The sequence below is a fragment of the Tursiops truncatus genome, chromosome 1, assembly GCF_011762595.2.
Source record: "Tursiops truncatus isolate mTurTru1 chromosome 1, mTurTru1.mat.Y, whole genome shotgun sequence".
NCBI lineage: Eukaryota > Metazoa > Chordata > Mammalia > Artiodactyla > Delphinidae > Tursiops > Tursiops truncatus.
The window spans coordinates 73082730-73094789 of record NC_047034.1 but is presented as its reverse complement, the minus strand read 5'-3'; the positions used below and the strand labels follow the sequence as shown (position 1 = coordinate 73094789).

At 36.9% G+C, this 12060-nt stretch overlaps 1 protein-coding gene and 1 non-coding gene across 2 annotated transcripts in view; one reads left to right on the top strand and one right to left on the bottom strand.

The window, feature by feature from the left end:
• The window catches only part of NUP210L (nucleoporin 210 like), an 86798-nt gene that overhangs the window by 31920 nt on the left and 42818 nt on the right, over window positions 1-12060 (bottom strand). The window contains exons 15-17 of the mRNA XM_019919378.3: window positions 9593-9814; window positions 8338-8511; window positions 2323-2515 (exon numbers count right to left, since the gene is read on the bottom strand). Of these exons, the coding sequence (XP_019774937.1) occupies window positions 2323-2515; window positions 8338-8511; window positions 9593-9814 (589 nt within the window). The remainder of the gene's footprint in view (window positions 1-2322; window positions 2516-8337; window positions 8512-9592; window positions 9815-12060) is intronic.
• LOC117309679 (U6 spliceosomal RNA) lies at window positions 5982-6088 on the top strand. Its single transcript, XR_004523991.1, has one exon. It is a non-coding gene; the product is annotated as a U6 spliceosomal RNA (small nuclear RNA).

The following is a 12060-nucleotide window of genomic DNA, read 5'->3' as shown; positions in this document are numbered from 1 at the left end:
AGAATATGTAAGAACACAAAGAAGGAATATTCTCCTTAGATTGGGAATATAGAGGAACAGAAAACTCCTAGATTACTAGAGGAAGATTTTAGCCTAGTTAAGATGCAAGTAAAGAGAAAATAAAACATATGCAAAGGAAAGAGGTATAACAAGCCTTTTCATGGTTAAGGATCTAAAATTGTTGAGTATGAGAAAAATGTAGAATACATGTGGGTGGTAATAAGAAATGAAGCCAAAGAAGTAGGCAGGGGTCGGTATGTTAAGCTGCAACATATGAACTTTATCCAGAAAGACACAATGACAATACGTGTCACTGCGGGCTTAGTTGCCCTGCAGCATGTGGGATCTTAGTTCCCTGACCAGGGATTGAACCCACGTTCCCTGCATTGTAAGGCAGATTCTTTACCACTGGACCACCAGGGAAGTCCCCAGATTTGTATTTTAGAAAGATCATTCTTTCTAAAATTCATTCATTCACTCTGTGCTCCCAATGCAGGGGGCCCGGGTTCGATCCCTGGTCAGGGAACTAGATCCTACATGCATGCCTCAACTAAGAGTTTGCATGCCACAACTAAGAGTCCACATGTTGCAACTAAAGATCCCGCATGCCGCAACTAAGACCCGGCACAGCCAAAATAAATAAATAAATAAATATTTTTAAAAAAGAAAAGAAAGATCATTCTGGACAGTAGTATGGAGGGTGGATTAGAGGGTAGGAGAGACACATTGAGATCAGTTAGGAGGCTACTATGGTGATGTAGGATAGAGGTTATGAGGACATTAGTGATGAAGTTAGAGAGGAAGAGAGAAAACCTTTAGAAAATAAAATGGATGGTATTTGGTGATTGATTATTACAGATATAAGGAGCATCTCTTTCTTCCCTACCACTTTTTACATTAACTGTATCATATTATTGGTATTCTGGTGTTATAGTATCAAATACATATTAATATTATGTTATCATATTCTCTAGTTAAGCCCTTAAACTTGTCCTGAGTATAAACTCCCTGTGGGTAAGGGAAAGCTTAAATCTTATTTCTTTAATGTTTCTTATTGAATTGAATAGTTATCTAAATGGGAAAAGAATTTGAAAAAGAACAGACACATGTATATGTATAACTAAATCACTCTGCTGTACACCTGAAACTAACACATTATTTATCAACTATACTCCGATATAAAATTAAAAGTTAGAAGAAAAGAATAGTTACCAAATACTCATACCAGAAACCTAAAAGTTACCCTTTGTGCCACTGTCTTCTTTACTTTTGGGATTGATTTGTGGTAGATTGTTATTTATTTATTTTTATTTTTTATTTTTTTATCTTTTGCGGTACGTGGGCCTCTCACTGTTGTGGCCTCTCCTGTTGCAGAGCAACAGGCTCCGGACGCGCAGGCTCAGTGGCCACACCTCACGGGCCCAGCCGCTCCACGGCACGTGGGATCTTCCCGGACCGGGGCACGAACCCGCGCCCCCTGCATCGGCAGGTGGACTCTCAACCACTGCGCCACCAGGGAAGCCCTAGATTGTTATATTAATGTCTTGTGGTGAACCATGCCTGGTGGTATCCATGCTCTTGAGTAGTCCTGGCCTACCTTGACTCTGGTTTTGGCCAGGTGACTTGCTTTGGAGAATAGGACCTCAGCAAATGTGATACAAGCAAAGGCTTGATGGGCTACTGCCCCTGAGGGCTTGTTGCCTTCTTAGAACCTCATCTTGTGTCTCTTGCTCCGTCTCTAAGTCAGTCTCACTTCACTTATTTAGTTCATTCTCTCTATTTCCTCTTTCTGCCATCTCTTCAGGTCTCAGACTACATGCAACTTTCTTAGGGCAGTCTTCTCTGATCTAAACTAGGTTAGGTTCTCCTGTTATAAGCTCTTAATGAATCCCATATTTGCCCTTCAAAACACCTAACACAATGTAATGTTTAAAGTCCAGTTTCCCCAACTGGACTGTAAGTCTATGAGGGCAAAAGCTGTGAGTGTCTCATTTACCATTATATCTCCAAGTGCCTAGCAGAGGGCTTTACATGTAGTAGCCACTCAATAAACACAGCCTAACAAATGAATAATATTTCCAAAGTTTTAGGTAAATAATAGGTAACCAATACATTTTAAAATTAATTTTGTGTTCTTGTGAGAAACGTCGTACTCTAGGCCCTAGCTTTGCAAACAAGGGAATCTACCTTTATGTTTTCTAAAAAATACGAAGATCAAAGGTGAAAGGTGAGACAGGATAAATAGACTGTCACCCACAAGGAAATATTTAGTGCAGAACCATTTAGTAGATATATGAAAGGATTCATAAATATTTACAATACCATGTAGCCGGGTCTGCCCACTGCCATCATCCTTTGCTACCATCTCCATTGAATTGTAATTTTCAAAATGAGCTAGTGTTTCATTTGAGGATTTCCATTCTAGCATCAGTGAACTGAAATTATCAAACTTTCTCCTGTGTTGATCAAACACTACCAGTTCCAGGACTGTGTCTCTCAGGCTTGATACAGGAATCTGTATTAAAATAAAAAGTAAAAAAAGAAAAGAAACAATAGTTTAAGAGGTGGTAAGATATTCCTGAAGCCAGGGATCATGTTTTCTCCCAATATTTTTTCTTTGACAGTTTTCAAAGGTACAGATATGGTGTAGTGAATACCATAAAAGAATGGTAGAGTGAATACCTATATATACTTCATCTCAATCCACCATTTGCTTTCTCTATCTCTCCCTCTACTTTCATACTCTCTGTGTCCGTATTTGTATGTGTGTGTGTCTTTTTTTTTTTTTTCCAAATGGTTTAGGTATCATGGCACTTTACCCCTAAATATTTCAGCATGCATTTCCTAAGAATGAGTAGCAAAAACTACATTATCACACATAAGAATATTAACATTAATTCAGTGTTACATACTGTATAGTCAATGTTTCAATTTCCCCAAATGTCCCCCAGAACGTCTTTTATACCTGTTTTAAATTTTTGATCTAAATTTGATCTTGACAGACTTCCCTGGTGGCGCAGTGGTTAAGAATCCGCCTGCCAATGCAGGGGACATGGGTTCGTGCCCTGGTCTGGGAAGATCTCACATGCCGTGGAGCAAGTAGCCCATGAGCCACAACTACTGAGCCTGCGCTCTAGACCCTATGTCCACGACTACTGAGCCCGCATGCCACAACTACTGAAGTCTGCATGCCTAGAGCCCGTGCTCCGCAACAAGAGAAGCCACCACAATGAGAAGCCTATGCACCACAATGAAGAGTAGCCCCTACTCGCTGCAAGTAGAGAAAGCCCGCGTGCAGCAACGAAGACCCAATGCAGCCATAAATAAATAAATAAATAAATAAATAAATAAATAAATAAAATAAATTGGCTGGTCTTTGTCCCCAGTTCTTGAGAAGCAACCCTAAACCCTTGGAATTTCCTGAGTGATAGGAGTGTATCTGTTATTCATGATGGACTCCTTGGATCACACTTGAGTTTATACTTATAAGGTGACTCAGGATGGGGGCTGGTCATGCTAGAAAAACCAGCCATGTGATTACAGTGATGGGACTTTGAGCCAGGTGATACCAACCTGACCTCCAGGGAGGGGAGGGGGGTTAGAAGTCAAGTTTAAACATGTGGTCAATGATTTAATAATCATGTTTATGTAATAAAACCCCTATAAAAGTTCTGGACACCAAAACTCTGAGGACCTAAATGAAGCCTAAATGAAATAGGAAAATTCAAAATATACAAGCAAGCAAAACTGACTCAATAAGAAATAAAAAATCTGACTAGATCTATAACAAGTAAAGAGATTGAATAAGTAATTTAAAAAAACAACACAACATCCCACAACAAAAATCCTAGGCCCAGATAGCTTCACTGGTGAATTGTACCAAATGTTTAAAGAGTAATGAATACCAATTCTTCACAAACTCTTCAAACAAGTAGAAGGGAAGTTAATACTCCCCAACTCATTCTGTGAGGCAAGTATTACTCTGATACCAAACCAAAGATACCACAAGAAAGTAAAACTACAGATTAAAATCTCTTCTGAATATAGATGCAAAAATCCTCTACCAAATACTAGCAAGCTGAAGGAGTATATAAAAAGGTTTATACAGGATAAACAAGTGGAATTTATCCCAGGAATGCAGGGTTGGTTCAACACATGAAAATCAATCAATGTAACACACCATATTAATAGAATAAAAGGGAGAAAAACACACAATCATCTCAACAGATACAGAAAGAACATTGAACAAAACGTGAAACTCTTTGGTGATAAAAACATTCCACAGACTAAACTTCCTCAACCTATATAGGGCATCTATGAAAAATCCACATCCAATATCATACTTAATAGTTATAGATTGGAAGCTTTGCCCCTAAGATCAGGTATAAGACAAGATGTCTGTCCTTGCCACTTCTACTGAACATTGTGCTGGGGGTTCTAGCTAGGGAAACTAGTCAAGAAGACAAAAAGGAGGCATCCAGATTGGAAAGGGAGAAGTCTGACTGTCTCTATTTTCAGATGATATTACCTTGTGTATAGAAAACCCTAAGGAACCCACCAAAAAAACTATTAGATCTAATAAATGAGGTCAGCAGTGTTGTAAGATACAAGATTAACATGCAAAAATCAGCTGTATTTCTATACAAGAGCAACAATCTGAAAATGAAATAAATAATTATCTTTATGATAGCATCAAAAAGAATAAAATATTTAGGAATAAATCTAAGAAAAGGACTGCAAGTGTCTACTCTAAACCAGGTGTTCCCAACCCCTGGGCCACGGACCAGTACCGGTCCGCGGCCTGTTTGGAACCGGGCCACACAGCAGGAGGTGAGAGGCGGGCAAGGGAGCAAAACTTCATCTGCCGCTCCCCATCGCTCACGTTACCGCCTGAACCATCGCTCGCATTACTGCCTGAAACATCCCCCCACACACCCCCTCAACCCCATCTGTGGAAAAATTGTCTTCCACAAAACCAGTCCCTGGTGCCAAAAATCTTGGGGACCACTGCTCTAAACTACAAAAATTGTTGAATGAAATTAAAGAAACCCTAAATAAATGAATCAGAAGACAATATTGTTAAGATGGTAATGCTCTCCAAATGAATCTACAGATTCAATGAAATTCCTGTCAAAACCCCTGCTAGGGGCTTCCCTGGTGGCACAGTGGTTGAGAGTCCGCCTGCCAATGCAGGGGACACGGGTTCGTGCCCCGGTCCAGGAAGATCCCACATGCCACGGAGCGGCTAGGCCCGTGAGCCATGGCCACTGAGCCTGCGCATCCGGAGCCTGTGTTCCACAATGGGAGAGGCCACAGCATTGAGAGGCCCGCGTACTGCAATAAAACCGAAAAAACAAACAAAAAATCCTGCTAGTTTCTTTGCAGAAATTGACAAAGGAATCCTAAAATTCATATGCAAATGCAAGGGACTCAGAATAGCCAAAACAATATTGAAAAAGAAGAATAGAGTTGGAGGACACATACTTCCCAATTTCAAAACTTACCACAAAGCTACAGTAATCAAGATAGTATGGTACTGGCATAAGGACAGACGTATGGATTAATTGAAGAGATTTGTGAGCCCAGGAATAAATCCTCACATTTATGGTTAATAGATTTTCAACAAGAGTGCCAAGATGATTCAAAGGAGAAGGAATAATCTTTTTAATAGATGGTGCTGGATCAACTGGATATCCACATGCAAAAGAATGAAGATGGACTCCAACTTCACACGATATACAAAAATAAACTCAAAATGGATTAGAGGCCTAAATGTAAGGACTAAAACTACAAAACTCTTAGAAGAAGTCAAAAGCGTAAATACTCATGCCCTTGGATTAGACAATGGTTTCTTAGATATAACATCAAAAATACAAACAAAAACAACAACAGAAGTGATGAATTGGATATTGTTAAATAAAACCTTTTGTGCTTCAAAATACACCATCAAGAAAGTGAAAGTTTAAAAAAAGAAAGTGAAAGTACTCGCTTCAGCGGCACATATACTAAAATTGGAATGATACAGAGAAGATTAGCATAGCCCTTGCACAAGGCTGACCCGCAAATTCGTGAAGCATTCCATATTTTTAATAGACTGGTGGTTGCCAAGGGGGAGGGGTGGGGAGATGGATGGATTGGCAGTTTGGGATTAGCAGATGCAAACTGGTATATATAGAATGGATAAACAAGAAAGCCCTACTGTATAGTACAGGGAACGGTATTCAGTATCCTGTGATAAACCTAAATGGAAAAGAATATGAAAAAGAATGCATATGTATGTCCAATAAAAAATTTTTTAAAAAGAATGTATATATATGTATAACTGAGTCACTTTGCTGTACAGCAATAATTAACACAGCATTGTAAATCAAATATACTTCAATTAAAAATTGCAAAACAATCAAAAAAGAAAGTGAAAGACAATCCATAAGATGGAAGAAAAGTTTTGAAAATCACGTATCTCAAAAAGACTTGTATTTAGGATACATGAAGAACTTGTATAACAATAATAAAAGATGAACAACCCATAAGATTGGAATAGACATTCTCCAAAGAAGATATACAACTGGCCAATAAGCACATGGAAAGGTGCACAATGTCATAAGTCACTGAGAAATGTAAATCAAAACCACTATAACATACCACTTCTCACACATTAGGAAGGACATAATCAAAATGACAAACATTAACAAGTATTGGCAAATGTGGAGAAATTGGAATTCTCATACGTTGGTAACAGAAATGTAAAATGAGGTAGCCATTTTGGAAAACAGCTGGAAGTTCTTCAAAAGGCTAACCATAGAGTTACCATATGACCCAGCACTTCCACTCCTAAATATATACTCAAGAGAGCTGAAAATATATTCACACAAAAATTTGTGCATGAATGTTCATTGTAGCATTATTCATAAGAGCCAAAAAATGGGAACCACCCATATATCTATCAACTGACAAATGGACGAACAAAATGTAGTATATCTATATAACAGAACTCAGCCTTAAAAAAATAATGCAGTAGTGATTCATTCTACAACCTGGATGAATCTTAAAAACATGCTAAATGCAAGAAGCTACATGTAAACACCATATATTGTATGATTCCATTTATATGAAGTGTCCAGAATAGGCAAATCTATAGAGAAAGAAAGTATATTAGTGGTTTTCAGGGACTTAGGGGAGGGGGAAGTGGGAAGTGACTGCTAATGGGTGTGGTGTTTCTTTTTGGGGAAATGAAGATGTTCTGAAGGTAGATGGTGGTGATGGTTGCACAACTCTGATTTGCACACTTTTTAAAATTGAAGTAGAGCTTAGTTAACAATATTACTTGTACACTTTTAAACAGGTGAATTTTATGGTATGTGAATTATACTCAAATACAAAAAAAGAAATAAATGCTAAAGTATGGAGGATCATGTTTGTAACTTACTCTTAAATGGTTCCAGGAAAAAAGTTGCACTTTTCCTGGAAATTTAAATTATTTCAAATGAAAAAAAAGATATTGAATGACAATGCCATTATAGAGATAACTTCTATTCTGCTCCATCTAAGTGCTTTTTAAAAAAAGTGAGTAATTTATAAAGTTCAAATAATAGTATTTAATGTTGAATTTGGTTCTGAAAAAAAAATGAGTTCCTAAACTGCAACATCTCATAAGTTCTTTTATAATAAAAAGGCAGTATAGCAAGGAAGTTAATAACATGTGCTTTGGAGTCAGATGGAAAATGCTACTTTCTAGCTTTATGACCTTGGGAAAATTACTCAACTTCTAGGATCCTCAGTTTCTTCACCTGTAAAATGGGAATAATTAATGGATTGTTCTATTCTGCAAAGGCTAAGAAATGACTTCTATTTTCCCATGCTTGGAATCATAGTTAACCTCATTTAGTGTATAGTCTGATGTTCTAGTTTCTAGGTTAGATAACTCATTTATTCCTCTTTTCCTGTTGCCTACCTTCTAGCTATGCTATTGCTTATCATTATTCTTCATATGGGTTTGGAGTAGAGGTAAATCCTATAAGTTACTAATAATGCTAATAAAAGATTTAGTAGGGAAGGATACTAGCAAACCAATTTGGAAGTTATTTAGAGAGTTCTCAATTGCCTATTGTCATAGTTACAAGCTGACTATGTACCTAAGTACAACAAGCAAAGTCACTAAGTGTCACTAAGTATAGCCAACTCTAACCTAATTGAATCACCACTTCTCAGACACTATCAGAGATTGGATAACAAATAAAAGAGTTTCCTTAACTTCAATAAGACAAAAGCTACATTTCAGACCATTTATCTTAAAGCAGGTTAGAGAAAATGTAAATTAGTTGGAGACACTGTACTCACCAGTTGTTTGTTATGCTGTGGCAGAGGACATGGCTGGGCACCAGCTGGCACCTTATATACTGGAGTTACTGATATGCTGGCAGGGTGGGCACATATGAAGCGTACCTGCACAACTTCTACAGCTGGACTAGGGTTCAGGACACCTGGATGATTTCCAATTTGGAATGTCAGAATCTTTAAGAAAACACAAGGGCAAGAGATAATTGTGGGTAGACACTTGATGTCAGTTGTGCCAATCTAAACGTGTTCGAATTATTCAAATTCCAGTATAGAGTCCCTTTGGACATTATAATCAGGCAAATCCCTTAAAGACACTATAGTTCTTAATTATCTGTGCTAAGAGAAACAAGGGTATCATAGAAACAAAGGGAACATTAAAAAAATCTAACTGACCAATTACTTCAGTCTTTTCCTCCACCAAATCTTTTGTTACCAGTTGGCAAAAAGTGGAAAAACTAATTTGTGTTTCAACTCATTTCTGGTGGAAATACTAATGAATAACAATGTGAAAACAAAAAGAAGCTAGAGAGCTTCAAAAGGGGGTAATTAGGATTGAAATCACTAATAGCTAGTCATATATACAATACAGTACACTAGAGATATTAAAATGAAGCTCAATTGATTACAGCACAGTTCTTATTAAGTTAAAATCATACATGGATTCCCTGGGGGCTGGTTAGCTGGGCTATGCCTCATAGTCATACTTTAAATTCTCAATCCTGGTCAAACTGAAAACCTTTGCTACTGGTTTTGGTAGAAGCAGGGTGCAGCTATGGATAAAGCCATCACTACCTCTAAAAATAATCAAAACTAATTAAACTGATAAAGGGCAATATACTAATTACTCTTATCAACACAGATCTAACTCATTCTTCAAAATTGATAACCATAGATGACACTTTAAATTTCCCTTCCTCACATTCTTTGGAGGTGGAAAACTATATATCCTCTAGTCTAGGCAACAGGAAATGAATTATAGTGATAAAATGATTGAAATAAGCCCCCTACTACAAAATATCTTGAACCATTTGGTTGGTGAACTGTTAGAATTCTCAGATGAGTAAACCAAAACCTTTGGTGTACATTTAAAGAATAGTAAACTTTAAAAAAAAAAAGATCTTTTAATCAATAATTAGAATTTTCCCATCTAGTACATAAACTAAATCCATTAGAATCTGAAAAGGAATGGCTAGAAGTACAAAAGATTTGGAGTATTATTGCTAAAAGAAATGTTAGAAAAAGATCATTTTCCTACTTGTTCCCCTAAATCCAGGCACAGGACCCGATAGATGTACTGATTCTGTTTTCTCTGAGCTGGTAGCCGGACTTGTGTTATTCTAACTTTCTCTGTCTTCTCCATGCTCAGCTCCAAAAAGAATCGTGAGGGCTCCAAGATCCATGGACGAGGGCCCCCTTCAAATATCATTTCCTTTACAGAGTGCCATGTCACCAGTGCCACTTCCACAGGGTTTAGAGCCTGATGACATTTAAAGAAATTAACCCCTGATTAGTTAGAGAATTCAACAGTTTTCTAAAGTGAAAAACTGGTTATATAACTATAATGTAAATGACATTAGACTTAATTCCCAAATTAGGAAACATATGTTATGCCTCTTACTTGGAATGCTTCTCAACCTCTGTACTAATTTAGATCCCACCTATCATTCAGCCTAACTCATGTATCAAGAGAATCCATTAATTTATGTCTAATCATTCCAGACCACAACCACTTCTGCATCCTCTAAGCTCTTATAGTAATTATCTCTACCATTAATTTGTATACTTGTTTATCCCCTAATGCTATTTAAATATGTCACATATTCATATATATACATCTAATAATTCTTGTTACACTGTCTAGTTATGTAAACTTCTTAAGACAAAAGAGTATCTTATACCCCCAATTTTTGAAAGAATCTCTCTTCCTCAGTGGGATCTAGTACAATGCTGTGCACATAAAAAGTATTGATAAATAAGTGCATAAACATTTTTCATTTTTCTCTTTTTTAAAAAATTGAAGTATAACTGGCATATAATATTACACTTGTCTCAGGTGTGTAACATAATGATTTGATATTTTTATACACTACAAAATGGTCACCACAATAAGTCTAGGTACCATCTGTCACCATATTACATAAGAATTTTAAATGGATATTTTACTAAAGTATCAAAGAACTCCTGCCCTAAAAATATGAAAATAATACATCTATACAGTTCATTTGTTTCTCAAAGAACTCTCACCTAAGAGGTAGTCAAGACAGGTATTATTCACTCCAGTAAACAGAGGAGTTGTATCCTACTTATAGATGAGGAAACTGGTTTTTGGGGAATGAAGTATTCTTAAAGTGTAGGGGTTTTTTTGTATGATACACAGTGTCTACAACAGTGACTAAGTGACAAAATGAAGTATAGAGTTGAAGCAATCGTTCTGAAAATGTAAGCAAACCGTGTTTTAATATTTCTTTCCTGAACTAGTCAATCACATTTATTATTGAATACTATTAACATTAAACATTCCTATGTCTAATGGCAGTATTCTCTTAAAAATGTATATATAATTCAATTTAACAAATATTCATTGATGGCCCACTGGTGATACAGTAATAGAAAGCCAAAATAAGGTCCTGCCTCACAGTGGAGCTAATAGTCTGGAAAAGACAGATTTGAAGTAGGTAAAGAGTATAATGAGTGTTACAAAAAAGCACAGTACAGAGTGCCAAACAAGCCTCAAATAGAAGAAATTAAACTAGTCAGAGGCTTCATGGAAGGCTTTCTGAGAAAGCAAAACTGGAGTTATTCCTTTTTCCTAGATGTATATAGTCCAAAATTAATCAGATCAACTGAATTGAAATGATGTATAAAAGGGCAAATTGAGAACTATATGCCATGTACCAAAACATAAGATTGATAGCAAAAGTAAAACATACATATATTTTTCAGCAGCTAAAGAAAAAGATACATGACCAAAGTACTAGGTAGAAAAAGAAAATCATCATCTTACTTCCGTTCCTTTAAGGATAGTTTTCATTCAGGGGAGATCTGATTTGTGGGACATTCAATAAATATAAAATTAGGGTAAGGATAATGATAAAACTAAGAAAAAACCTCATGAAATGACCAGGGGTTGCAGCCTAGCACTTTCACTTAATTAGGCAAGTAGGATGATTCATCCACTAAGAGAATGAGTGAAATATGCTCAAACCATATGTTTAATACTTAGGCTGCACAATGCACAATGAGGCCAACTTAAAATGCAAATATATATGTGTATATATATATATATATATATATATATTTTTTTTTTTTTTTTTTTTTTCGGTACGCAGGCCTCTCACTGCTGTGGCCTCTCCCGTTGCAGAGCACAGGCTCCGGACGCGCAGGCCCAACGTTCACGGCTCACAGGCCCAGCCGCTCCGTGGCGCGTGGGATCTTCCCGGACCGGGGCACAAACCCATGTCCCCTGTATCGGCAGGTGGACTCTCAACCACTGCGCCACCAGGGAAGCCCAAAATGCAAATATTAATGAACAAGTTATCTTTTTAATATTAATAGCTTACCTTGCTTCTTTCATTGACAACTTTTTCCATGTGGATGCCTCCTCATCCTAAGAGGCACTGAGTCAGTATTTGTCAATATGTATCAGCAAGAACTTGTAGACATCAATTTTTTTTGTTGTTTATTTTTAAAATTTTATTTTACTTTCTATTATTTTTGGCTGGG